Source organism: Orbicella faveolata, unplaced genomic scaffold (assembly GCF_042242905.1).
Source record: "Orbicella faveolata isolate gen_17 unplaced genomic scaffold, um_ofav_v1 contig_25, whole genome shotgun sequence".
In the NCBI taxonomy this organism is placed as follows: domain Eukaryota; kingdom Metazoa; phylum Cnidaria; class Anthozoa; order Scleractinia; family Merulinidae; genus Orbicella; species Orbicella faveolata.
In genome coordinates, this window is record NW_028301553.1 from 19,110,824 (window position 1) to 19,124,833 (window position 14,010).

At 41.9% G+C, this 14,010-nt stretch overlaps 1 protein-coding gene across 3 annotated transcripts in view; it reads left to right on the forward strand.

Moving 5' to 3' along the window:
* The window catches only part of LOC110065573 (nuclear factor related to kappa-B-binding protein-like), a 173,532-nt gene that overhangs the window by 95,938 nt on the left and 63,584 nt on the right, over positions 1-14,010 (forward strand). For all 3 annotated transcript variants that reach the window (XM_089293603.1, XM_089293602.1, XM_089293604.1), the window contains exons 9-10: positions 7,109-7,139; positions 10,709-10,748. In XM_089293603.1, the coding sequence (XP_089149729.1) occupies positions 7,109-7,139; positions 10,709-10,748 (71 nt within the window). The remainder of the gene's footprint in view (positions 1-7,108; positions 7,140-10,708; positions 10,749-14,010) is intronic.

Sequence of the window (14,010 nt, forward strand, 5' to 3'; positions counted from 1 at the left end):
TCTGCGAACAGCATGACATGGAAATGTGGTTGAAGCTCGTGAGATGGCTTTTCGTGGGCACCAACACGCTCATAATCCTCGACGACTGCGCTGCCTCCAAAGATGTGAAAGGGTGCACAGGCGAGCTGGTGAATCTCGCCTTTTCTGCCCAGCATATTGGCATCATCATTTAAGCGCTGACCCAGAAGTTGACCGGCATAACATCTTCCTTCCAGGAGAATGTCGTGGCAACCATCCTCTTTTACACCCACTCGGCCACGACAATGAAAGCCATCTTCGATGATTACGCTGGCGAACTCTCCCCGGATGAGTACAGAGGATTGATTTCAAAGCTGAAAGAGCGAAAGTTCTCTTATCTTGTGTTCGCGCTTCGCCACCCGTACGGGGTAAAGTTAATTGAATAAACCAATGAAAGCTGTATATATAGCCCTTGCACAATGGCTGGAGAAGACGCCACGTTAGAAGATGTTATGAACCTTCTTCAAACCGAGCCCGAGCCGTTGGGTGGTCCCGCAGGTGTCCTTGTTCCAACCGCCCCCAGACCTGACATTCCTGCTCTTCGCGAGCAGCTGGCCGTGCTTGTGTCCACAGGCAAAGCCAAAGAGGCTATCGGAATGCAGCTGACCCACGAGCAGGTGAAGCGCCCGAGCGACAAAGAGGTCGAGAAATTCACCAAGCGCTACGAGACATACGTGGGCTCAAAGACAACAGAAAGCCTGATCGACAGCTTCATTTTTCTTGCAACCAAAGTGGTCGGAATGACCGTCAAAATCAAAGACATCGACGCTTATCAGAAAGACCTCAGAAACGACTACATCTTGAACAAAGAGCTCTCCAATCTGGCCGGCAACCTTGCTTTGAAGTGCGGCCGTTTTCTTGCCGCGGCTAACGCGGCACTGATCACCACAAAAAATATTGATTTTAGTCCACAGTTGCCGGAGAAGATCCACCCTTCTCCTGATGAACACGGCTATCCGCTTGAGGGCGTTGATGAAGCACCTGGCTCATCAACTGCTGAATAACTCGTCACCAATCATCAGCAACTGTTGAGGTCTTGCTGCCAAATTGTTAACAATTAAACTTTTTTCATTTGCTTATAATACGGTTCACTTCAATGTCAACCGCACAATCTGAGAGTGCGCCTGCTGCCGTCACTGCGCCTCAGGTAGAGACCAAGGCAGCGCCTGCTGCTGATGTCACACAGCAAGCAACAACTCCGACTGCAACCACGCAGTGCGTAAAAAAACCCCAAGCATGTGGCCGCCGGAAAAATGGTTGCCGAAAGAAGGTGGCTGGCACAGGAAGAACAGAAGAAATCGGCTGAGGCTTATCACGCGGAAAAGAAAGCGAAAAAAGTCGCCACAGCGGCCCCTGAGCCAGCCCCGACTACAGAAGGTGAAAGCCCAAAGAGCGGCGGCCTTTTTAGCCTCAGCGCCAACCAATGGATTGCTATTGGCGGCATTGGCGCTTCCCTGCTCGGGATCTATTACAAACGTGAAGAGCTCAAGGCAATGGCCAAGCCCGCGTTCGACAAATTCAAAACGCCGGAGCCCACGCCTGAGCCAGAACCTGCTCGCGTGACACTGCCAAAAAGATTTTAAAAAATGCTTTGAACATTTGCGTGTGATTTATATCACAATGCCGAGCCTTGCGCAGGTTCTCATCCATACAGCAGCAATCGGAGGGATTACGCTTTTTTGGGCCGATTTCACCGTCAAGACTTGGAGGATGGTGAGACGTCTTACCGACGAAGTGCTTGTTGAAGAGGCAGAAAGGCGGAGAAAAATGAAACAAGAGGTCAGGCGAGAAATTGAAATAGAAGACAAAATCAAAGAATTCGCAGAAGTTGAAAAGACAGGTCCCCCCAATTAATGTTGTTTTAAACTTTCGCTCTTTCCTTATATAAAGTGCGCCATGTCCAACAAGAAGCTTGTCAAGACCATCATTGACGCCGCAACTCTCACGGGATTAGCCGCGGGCATCGGCTGGGCCGCAAAAAAGGCGGTGAAAGAGAATTTCACTTCCGATCCCAGCAGCAGCTTTATGAATTACATGAAGTTCACCGCTGTCATGGCGGGCAGCATTGCGCTCAAAAAGTACCTCGAGGACCAGAAAATCCTTCCAGACAGCGTTTCAAATCAATGATTTGAAAAAATCTTCCGATAATATATAACCATGGCGAGCATCGCGATCATGATTGGCGGGGCTGTGTTGAACGCCACGGCTTTTATCGGCGGCAATTATCTGGCGGGGGCGACAAAGCCACGCTTGAAGGAAAGAAGCGCCACGACAAAGCGCTCGAAGCTAATCAAGTGGCTTACACCAAATACACGCGAGACCGGGCACAACTTCTTGACTAGGTCACGACCAACGTGCAAACAAAGGAGCAGGCTAAGCAGAACATGACCAACACGGACTACGCCTTCAAACTCTACAACCAGGCACATCCTGACGAACGGATGGTGCCCCCCCAAGGAGCCCAAGTTCTCAGATTTCTATCAGCCAAGCGAGCAGCAGAAAAACGGTGGACTCGCGTTCGTGGGCGCTGGGGCGCTCGCTCTGGGCTACACGGCCTTCCAGTTCCTTTAAACTTTTTTACACCTTACTTATATGGACGCCAAACTCGCAGTTCTGCAGGGTATTCGAGATCTACCTCGAGAATGCACCCCTTCTTCGCTTTTTCTTTCATACCAAGAATCTCCTCCTCTGTGGGTAACTCGCTTTTTCACTTGAAACCTCTTATTGGCAGAGGCAAGCTCATCGCCCATCCATAAAGGTTGTTTGCGTCGAGATAGAGGAGGTATTTTTTTGGCTTGCTGGGGTCGTAGCCTGGTACCTGCAGGTTGTTTCCCTTGGCGTACCTGTTGCTCACCATGGAGATTCCGCCCTGCATTCCCCTTTCCACGAAGAGATGCATTTCGTAGTCTGTGAAGAGCTCAAGTTCGACCCCAGTCTTTTTCAAGAGTGCGTCCCAGGAAAGGCCTGGCGACATGAAATAATTAGCCGGATCCAGTCCGGACTGCTCAAGGCACAGGTTTCGGAAGTTCTCAAAAACATCCACCAGCAGCACGACGTCCGTTTTCACGTAAAGATCGTGGTAATCACCCAGCGTTTTGCATTCGAAATACTCCCAGACAGCCTGCGCGTGCTCGTACTCTTCATCTGTTATGTGCTCGTCGTTCAGCTTGCTGTAAAACTTTTCTTTGTCAGGAAGCCTCGTCTCGTCGAATCTTTCTCTTGAGTCCATGTACTCGTAAGGGTAGATCCCTTTTTTGTAAAGGAGGTCACTGCCTTTCGAAATCTTTGATGTTATTTTCAAAGACTCCTTCGGTGTTGCGCTTACAAGTGAATCGAGGCTTCCTTGCAAAAAGTTCAAGCTGTCGATGAAACACAGGTCTCCGACCGAGAATGTGATGTATTTCTCCATGTTGTTGGCGACGCATTTCACCTCTTTCTCCAGCTTCGACATCGCTTGCATCAAGTGGTGCGCGTCATAGCCCCTCAGGTTGTGGAATACGACTGGTATTGGGTCCATCTTTGGGTTTATTCGCAATTTCTTATTGCATTCGCTGTGCGTGGCTCTGCGAAACCTGCCAGTTATGTGGCAATGGTCCTTTACCGCGTCTCTGAATTTTTTCTGAAGTAAAGGTTCTGCGCAGAACAAACATGTTTCCTGATTTTCTGCAATCCATTCATCAATTTTGTCTTTTTCTTTTCTTTCTCTTTTTGACCCAACAAATTTTATTTTTTTGAGCGCCTTGTAATAACAGCCTTTGTGACTTTGGCCGCAATAGCTCCCTGTGTCGTGGTCCCAGATGGGCTTTGAGTCTAAGAATTCGCCTTTTATCAAACTTTTGTTACAAACGTGGCAGTCGTTTGCGTTTTTGAATTTTTCCCAGTCTTTGGCCGTCATATCAATCGGCTTTTTGTGGCCAAACTTTCTCTTATTTTCTCCTCTTCCTGTAGAATGTCGATTAAAAACTTTCCCACCGCGTTTTCGCCCCTGAACGTGTTTGAACCAACCACTTCACCATCGCTTTTCACAACAAGGTAAGAGTAACTGCATGCCTCGTGCCTTTCGGTTTTCTCTGTGTAGCTTGTTTGCATTCTCTCACGCTCACAGCTCTGTATCTTTCTTACAAGAGCCTCGAAGTCCGCGTAAATAATGAAAGGCATCTTCATCTGTTTTTTGAAGTTTTGGAAAGAAAGTATGTTTTCCCCCTCTTCTGGCATCACGATCCTTGTCGGCCTGCCGTTCACACCGTTGCAATATTTTTTGTGATCCACGAGCAAGTCTGCTCTTGAAAAAAAGGTCAAGCACAGCATGCAAAAGTGCTTTGTGTCTCTGTGCTTGGTCTGATCGAAAAGCAAAGCGCTTTCTCTTTTTACGTAACAGTAGTGCTGGATTTCCAAATCCGTGATCTTTTCTTAGTTTTCTCTTGCGAACCTCAAAAGATCTTTATTGTTTGGGTTCCTTTCGGATATATCCATTCTCCACGCACGGAGCCATTCTTGGAAATTGTTTTGAGATATTTGGAACCCATCGTATAATGCGTGAAACTCAGGTGTCAACGGTTCGGGAAGGTTTGTTCTTTCCTCCCTCGGTATTGGGCCATAGAACCTTTGCAGAACATCGGACGAATATCTCACGGTAGCCATGTCAGCGTATACACTGAGCATGCACTTCTCCAATAGGAAAAATTTGTGGCGCATTTTTGTACAAACAAGTGAAGGGCACATCCGCACATATTGATTACGAACGATGGACCAGCTTTTTCGCTTTTCTGTTGCGTTACACACACATATAAGGTGGGGGTTCTGGACACAGTGGGCAGCAAGAGGGCAAAAACCGTCTGAAAAAAGCCCCCCAATTACTTCTCCGAAGCTTTAGTCTGAGGAGAAGTGACTGGGGGCTTTTTTCGGACGGTTTTTGCCCTCTTGCTGCCCACTGTACCAGAACCCCCACCTTATATGTGTGGCCCAGATCCAGCCTGAAAATCTCTGAATGACCAAACAATACGTTTTTGGCAAAAAGCTCCAGGAGTCAATGGGTGATAGTCCCTTGGTGATAAATTTGGGAAATCTATCCAAAGCAAGCTCAAAAACGCCAGGAATTATGCAAAATTTGCATTTTAGGTTTTTTTGTTAATCAAAGTATTTATTTTGACCCGACATTGGGCAAACTAAAACACCTTTTAAGCCCGTAAAATTACACAGTTTTTGCCATTTCCATAGGGGCTTGAATTCTTTGACAGTCAACGGAACCCCTCAAAAGTTAATTTCATATAAAGCTTTCTGCCATGCACGTGCCAAACTGAGCCAGGGACGGCAGAGCTGGGGTGGGGTCTTAAGTCCCTCCCCTCCACTTTTTACCACGATGACATTTTATTTTGTTTTAGTATGAGGTACAAATGAAGAAATAAAGAAGAAGGGAAAGAAAATGAAAAAAGTCTGGTTGACTACAGATTTACCAAGAATTTACAAAGCTACAACCTCGTACCAAAACTGTAGGAAACTTTTCATGTTTACATAGTTTTAACCTTTCCGCAGCGTGCGCTTCCTTCTCACACATGGGGGGCTTGTGTAAAAGCGCAGGTCAGTCAGTACTAAGGCCGTGATATATCATGGAGGGCTGAAAAAGATGTATCAAGCTCACAATACCTTCAAAATATATTGCTGTAAATGCACTAAAAGTACCTGTCATTTTGTAGTTCATCCACTAGGTTGATTTTCTTGAGAACTACACCATGGAGAATGTCAAAAATATCATTTCCGTGCCCCTAGATTTAAAATGCCTTTGGGGGGAGGATGCCCCTAGACTCCTCTACAAACTTGCACCGGCACCGCTCGTTTTCAAGCCACCCACCTCCTCCCCCCCCCCCCCCCACCCCTCCTTCACTTGAAAAAAGACTCCGCCGTCCCTGGGAATTCATATCCTGCTGCATCCGATCTTCTGCGCGACTGAATTAAATTCGACGTTTGAATCTTTCATAGCTTTTTGTCATGCACTTCCGGGCCAAATTTATTTGAAGTCGGCACAGCAGAAGCACAATGTTTGGAGTAGGCCAAATTCCAACCGAGGTCAAATCATGGGATAGACATCAGACAGTCTTACTCTATTTTTCAAGAAAACCTGCTTCCTTGGTCTAGCTGGATCACGTTAATAAAACCTCTTCGTTTCATTTAGTGCGTCTAATTAATTCGTTTCCCATCAAGATCAAACTCGAGACACATGCTAAAATTTACTCTAAAAGACCAGTCTCCTTTCGAATATTTGCAGACTAATCGAGTGTATATAAACGGGAAAGACAAACCTGATATGTCTCTATTATAAGCAAGTGTCTAAACCTCAATAATCAAGAAATTTCAATTGGAGCTAACTAAAAATATATATTACGTGACTGGCGTCACATAATACATGTAGCGTGTTTAGTCTGGGTGACTTTGAACTTATATTTTGGGCTTTTTCTGTAGTTTTATGTACCTTGCGTGACATAATGAAACAATGTCGTAATAACAACATGGATCAACTCTCTTTTTGTATATTACCCACAAAGCATGGTGCACAAATGGAACAAAAACGGGCTAGAGTGCTCAACAATAGAGTTCTTTGAACATACCGCATCATGCAAGTTTGAGAAGAGACTGTCGCAAACTTTTGTATTTTACCTGTGTGAACCTCGATTGCCCAGAAATTTTTCCATATTACTATAGTACAAACGACACTCTTTTGCACAGTACTTGTTTTAGTTCCATATCGGACATACCAAGATGCGTTTTAAGCCTGTGAAACTACGCAATTTTTGCTGTTTCCATAGGGGCTTGAAAAGGCAATTCTTCAACGATCGACAGAATCCTTCAAAATGCTTGAAAAATTTAAAACTTCGTACTGTTAGATAGAAGAAAAGTAAAGCTCTTATGCCAAGTTTACCCTGTGCTCTAGTTTTGTAAATTGTTTCAATATGAATACCAAGAACTTTGTCAATTTTCCAGATATTTTTTGCATACTTAATGAGGCAAAAAGCTATATTTTCGTTTTTTGTGAATTTTTGACTCTTAACACTTAAACACTTAAATGGAGTGATTTTAATTTCATATGTTTACACAGGATTCTCTCTGAATGCAGACAACAATGTCAGGTGTGTAAAAGTGTTTTGAGTTACTTTTTGTGAATAGTTAAAATTAAATGGACCAGTTGAAAAAGGCAAAAGTTGAAAGGCGTATTTTCATCATTGTTGAACATTATTGGCAGAGCTCCAGCAGCCTGAAGGGCCAGCAATACTCATATAGGAAAGAAAAGAAAACCCATGAATTGATTTTCTCATGGTTATCATGACTAGTGGTATTGCTTGTAGATGCGTACGCATGACAGTGATGATCACGACTGTGATGATGACAGAGTCGCATAAGGTGGTGGCCATACTCCAGCTAATAGGTTGACAGAGACCTGCAGCCTTTGTTTATAGCATCCCTCTTTGATATTGGAAATCCATGTTATGGTCAATTGACAACTGTCAAAACAAGTTATTTGCTGTCCAGTATCACATGACCATATTGCAGGCTCAAGTTTAGAACTCATCAAGGTCATGTGTTTTTTAAAGTTGACAGCTGACCAATTGCTGGTTTTCAATTGGCAATTGGATTGTAGGCTCATGTCAGGTTAACTTGTTGTAATCTAGTATAGGCTAGGTTGTTCGGAAGGTGGTAAATGCTAACCCAGGATTAAAAGTTAACTGAAGTATCAATGTTTCTTTTATACAAATGTTTTTCACTGCTTTTTTGGGTAGGTTGAGATTATTCAAACTCAAACCAGAAGGCCAAACAATATTTAGAAAACCTCACCGCAAAGTTACAAACCTCAAATCAAAATTCTTTCTTATCCTGGGTTAGCTTAATCGGGCTTGAAACAACCCAGCTCAGGATCTCCACTTTTAGGCTTGGTTAAATCTATAATTATATTATATGAGTGCACTGAAGTGAGACAGGAAGTCATTACAAGTTATACAAATGTAAGCTTTTGTTTGGTGATTGAAAACGTCGGACTGAGGATTCAAGGGAAATTAGGAAACATTAGAGTTAAAAGGAGATCTAAACAAATAAACAGAATATTAGGGAATAACACAATACAGTGTACATTTTAATCAGGCTAATAATGTGTAAAATTGTTTGGAGAAATACTTTGTGAACATAACAAAGCGCAACAGATCTGAAGGGAACTTACAGTACAAAGGCAGACAGCAGACGAATACTGTGGAGGGCTGTTGTACATCCAACCTGTTTCTGTGTGGGTTTCTGGGGAGCTTTGACGTTTTAGACTAGCAAATAAGGTTTGAGGTTAAGGTATAAGTTATTTTAAAAAATTCTGAACAAATTTAAAAAAGTCACTTTGAGTTAGCAAGAGGTTTGAGTTATCGAGTTACTAAGGGTATAATTGTAGTCAATATAAGCAAATCCACAGAAAATCAATTTTTGGTTTGAGTTATTATGACGTCCAAGTTACAGGGAAGTCAAGATTTGGGGAGTACACTGTATAATTCACCAAGATATAATTGAATGGCTTAGTGCAAGACTGACGTAAGTGACTTTTTCGGGTGAAAAATGATTTTTTTGTTCAAAAGCGCCCAAATTTTTGCATGTGGTCTCCAACGTAATAGAAAAACATTGCCCTATGTTTGTATTCCTTGTTTTTTTCGCCTGATGTGCAAAACAAAGTGGAAAGTTTACTCGCTCAAAGATGGGATCTGGAAATGAATTCCTTCAACTATGTTGTGATGTAAGCTTGCATTTGCATTATTTTGGCACGCAAGACAACGTCAAGCTTTCGATCAGACAAGTTGAAACCTGACACCTGTTGCATGAAGTCTGCTTATTTGACACATATTTGCGCCCGCCTGGTGGTGAAAGGACTTCATTAAGTCCGGAAACCCGTAAGTCACTAGCATATCTTAAAGAAGCGAGATGTGTTCCTGTTCCAAGATTGCTAAGCCATCGAAGGCACACTGAAGCCAGCCGAGGAGTTTGAACGCACTTCTCATGCAAAAAAACGAGTCGATGGCGAGAAGTGGCCCATTTGCCAAATGTGTCTGTGCAGAACGTTTGGAAATAAAGAAGTGCTTTTAGACTCTTAAAAAGTCTGTTTAGTCGGCCCGTAGGCCTTGCCGTGTTGAAGTTGCTCAGGGATATCCCATAATAATCTTTAATGCATCTTGATAGGTCTTGTCAGTCGATCTCAGTCGACAATGGAAAACGTGACAAACTTACATTTCGCTCAGCCAACGGAATATTAATTGAAACAGAATCGACGGAAAAGATATTTTTTCACTGAGAAAAGTAATGAATTACTTCATTTAGACACAAATAGCCCTAAGCCCCGATTCTTTCCAGGAATAAATGGCCAATGTTTTCATGTAAGAGAAATGATTGATCCAAAGTCGCGATTGTTGACCATTGTTGTGTTACAGTGTGACAGTTGACCTTTCGGGAACTGGGGCAAACAAACGCCAATCATATTATGGACTAGTGGCTTTCGATTGCTTGCCTTTATTATCATGGAATCCCAATGGAATGATTCGTTTGTGAGGTTAGAAGATGGTGAGAGAAAGAGAACAGTGTAAGTCTTTTTTCTTTAAATATGCCATTCCTTTTGCGATATATTTTCCGTTTGTTTGCGGTTTTCCTGCTTAGATTCAGTTCAGTGTTTTCACAAATATACATGGTATTTAATTATCACGGAGACAGAGCAATTTCAGATTGACTCACCCGTTCTAGTACTGTAATTCGGAAAAATCGTCTTTCTTCAAATGTCAAGCGTTAATTCCTTGTGGCAACATTTCACGAAATATGTTTTATAAGGTATTTGTTGTTCGTCACGCAGTCAAAGCAATGGCAAGCTGGGCTGTTATAGCACATGGCATTTCAAAACGTTTTACATCATCACAGTAGCACCTATGAAATGTTGCATTGCGCTAGTGATTTTCACTTTTTTTTTGAAAGAATGGCAACCAAACTCTTTTTTGTTCTAAACGAGTTTCATGTTTTCACTGATTGCAAAACGTTTCACTCTCGGAAGATAGGTAACCACCGCTAATAGAAACTGGTTGTTGACTTTATTTAGATTCACGATCATGCTGTGTTTATGACATGAAGTGTTTTCTTGTTTTGTTATTTTCCCTAGGCTAGCACCAAAATAGAACTAACCCTAGCACAAAGTGTTTAGAGACTCTAACCCTAAGCCCTAGCCCTAGCCCTAGCCCTAGCCTTAACCCTAAACCCTAGTGCTAAAACGGTAACCCTAACACTAAACGCTAACCCTAGGCCAACGGTTAGGGTTTGTTTTTAGGGTTAGGGTTAGCTGTGGGGTTATGTTACCTTTACTGTAACTGTCAAGTTATAGGCTCATCTTTCTTTAAGGCCCATGTTCATCCATTTCGTTTTGCGGCCCTGTGTTATTGTTTTGAAGTCACCATTGTCCTAATGTTTCTTTTTCTTTTTTTTGCGAAGACAAAGCGCAAACCAGCTAAAAAATGTACAGGGCTATGCTCTTCTACTCAATTGAAGATGACACGCAAAAATTTGGGCACTTTTGAACAAAAAAATCATTTTTCACCTGAAAAAGTCACTTACGTCAGTCTTGCACCAAGCCATTCAATTGTATCAGAATGACAAAACTAACAGACCAATTCTTCCAGTCATTTTTTTGTATTTTCAGGAAGGAAATGTTTCCTCTGATGATGAAGAAGGAAGTGTTGGTAGGTATCTATGATATCTTGGTTTCCTGAGTTGTTCTGAGTACCCTGAGTATTAGGCTTTTTATCATTGGTGATTTGCATCCAGTAACTTGACAGCTACAGTTTTTGAAATTAGGTGTCCATTATGTTTACAACAATGAAGTTAATAGTGGAGTTCTGGCAGCCTAAAGGGCCGCCAAGTGGAGTCCCACTGTTAGAAACCTGTTAATTGCTTTTCTCGTGGTAAGAATGGCCCTCGGTATTGCTTGTGGGCACGTATGCATGACAATACCATGGCAGCCAATGGCAGCCATTCTCCAGCTAATAGGACATGTGGCCTTAGTTTACAGCGTACAACTTTGATTTTGAACATCCATTTTATGGTCAATTGACGCCTGTCAAAACAAGGTATCTGCTGACCAATATCACGTGACCATATTGCAGGCTCAAGTTTTGAGCTCATCAAGGTCACATGTTCTTAAGTTAACCGCTGACCAAGTACCGGCTTTTCGATTGTATCGCAGGCTCTAACCAGGTTAACTTACTTTAGTATAATTTCCAGAAGTGAATATAAGAATTGGACATTCTGATTGGTCGAAAAGCTCAGCTTATGAATGATGCTATATTCACCATGCTAGGCAGTGAATACAACATTTCTGAGCTTGGATACTAAGTTTGCCACCTTTACCCTCTTGGCAAGTAAATGTGGTGGACAGTTGCTGAATGAAATGTTCATTTATTTGAAAGACATCACTTCAAGTCCAGGATATTTGAAAGGATGGAGAATTTTCAAAATGGCTGTTGTCACCCTTGGACCAAAAAGGCATTTAAGAATTACGTTGATCGTTACGTTGATCGCCAGCAGGTCTGATCAATTGACTGAAATATATTTTTCTTCAAACTTAAACTACTCATTTTTAGACGATGATGACAACTGTGATTGAAGTCAACAATGAAAAAACAAAGGTACTGGATGAATTAATTTTTTGTAGTGTTTTGCTTCTTTGTGTTACTCCCAAAGTTGATGAGTAAATTGATTCACAGTCGATGTACATGCATGTATGGCTGCATACATGGTAAGAACCCAGCAGACAATGAGCAAGCCAAGGAAATCCTTTTAATAGCTTTAATCGTGTCTAATGCAAAGTTCTCAATCATGATTGGTTCCATGCACCTATTTGTCACGTAATCGGGTGTCCAATTACAGGTATCCAATTCTAACTTTTTGTAATTGGATACCTACAGTACAGCCCCAAAATAATGCTTACACAAGAGCTTCTTTTTGCATCCGCAAACCAACAACTTCTTGCAGCTTCTTGCGGCTTGCTTGCGCTTGGATCCTGCAAGACACAAGAACTTCTTTGCGGTTAGAAGTTAAAACCGCAAGAACTTCTTTGCGGCAGGATTCTCGAAACGCAAGAACTTCTTTGCGGTAGGATTTTCAAACGGCAAGAACTTCTTTGCTCTATCATCTTAGCACACGAAGATTTGTATCAAGACGGTACTCGCCAAGGTCGAATTTATATTTTTCCAGCGCCGGCTCTAACTGTAAGAAGTACAGTGTATTATAGCAACAAATTCTTGACAATTTAAACTCTAAAGCTCAGTTCAGACAATGAACTTTTCATGAGCCGAACTTAATTCGAAATTATGAAACGTTCATGTTGTCTTTTTATTCAATGGGATTCTCTTCGCAATAAGAGGAATTCACAAGGCAAACCCATGAGATTTTGGTGTTCAGAAAATCATTTTATGTGCTTCTCACAACACACTGGTAATGTTTTACAGCATTGCAAACAGGGTAGAATTTGCGAGTTTCCTTGTTAACCGTTTGTTTAGAAACACAAAATATATTTTCCACAGGACCTTTTCACCTGTAATAATAACTCTGTGAAAAGTTCCTAAAGAAATTCATAACATTGTAGTGTCTCATTTGTTTGCACCTGCAGTCTTCAGATTCTTTGCAGTTCAATGTGAGATTTGAATGAAAGTCGTCTCTGCTCACAGACCACCCAAGAAGAAGAAAACGACACTTCTGAATGAGAATGAATTTGGCCTTCAGAAGCAAAAACCGGTAGAACCCGGGCTAACTACACCATAGTTCGAATTTTCTACATGGACTGTTTCTTCATGAGCTTCATTATTTGGGCATGTTTTGTGATAGTCTCGTATTCTGCTAGCAGACTGTTCAAATGATCAAAGGTCTTTTTTTCTGTAGGTGTCATGAACATGCGTGCGTTTGATGTTATTTTCACAGTATAAGCAAACATAATTCCAGATCTGGTCTCAGCTGTTCGAAATTATCTCTTCCCACTGCAGTGGCTTATCTTATGGATAACATTGCGAGCAAGCGCTGAGCATTTCGACCACCAACATGGCACTTAAATATAAATGAACAGACAGTTTGACCTGCAGCAACTTCTTGTGCTTTCTTGCGGCTTGTGGTAAGATTAATAAGTTCTTGTGGCTTCTTGTGGTAAGATTTTCAACTTCTTGCGGTTAGACTTTCAATTTCTTACGTTTTGAATGTTCTTGCGGGTAAACCACAAAAAACAAGACATTTTTACTTCTTGTGGTGGCTTGCATGTTCTTGTGGTGTAAGAACTTCTTGTGCCACTTCTTGCGCGTGCATTATTTTTGGGCTGTACTGTATAATTGGACACCCACGTGATTCACACGTCAATTACTTCCTTCTCAATGTTTCCAAAAGCGCTACAAAGTTTTTTGCTCAAAAGAAGCTTTCAAAGACATTTTTAATTCCAAAATTTGTTATAGATGCAATTAATTAGTAATTGGACCTTGTGTCGTACAATTCAGGGAGTAATCGTGCTCGTAATTTCAAATCGGCTTCGTGCTTTGCGCTTCTTCGATTTTAAAATTACTCGCTTCATTACTCCCTGAATTGTACTCACTCGGTCCAATTACTATTACTAATAGAAGCAATTCTGAAATTCAAAGTACAAATGAACGATTTATTAGACTGCATTCCCATCATATTTGGGGCGTATAGCAAAGTAGATTTCCCATTACATTACACATTGAAACGGCTAGAAAGAACTTGAAAACAAAAAAATCATGCAATAGATAAGACGATTGTACCTGAAGGATAAAACCTCGCTTGGTCAAAAAGGCTACAACTGCTGTAAAACACTGGCTGTACTGTTCGTAAGCTGATTACTGTACTTTAATTAAAACTGTCACTGTACAAAACATACTTCCCTGCTGACTGCGTGTACAATACTACTAAGCTACTTGAGAATGAAAACTAATGTTTATGCAAGAA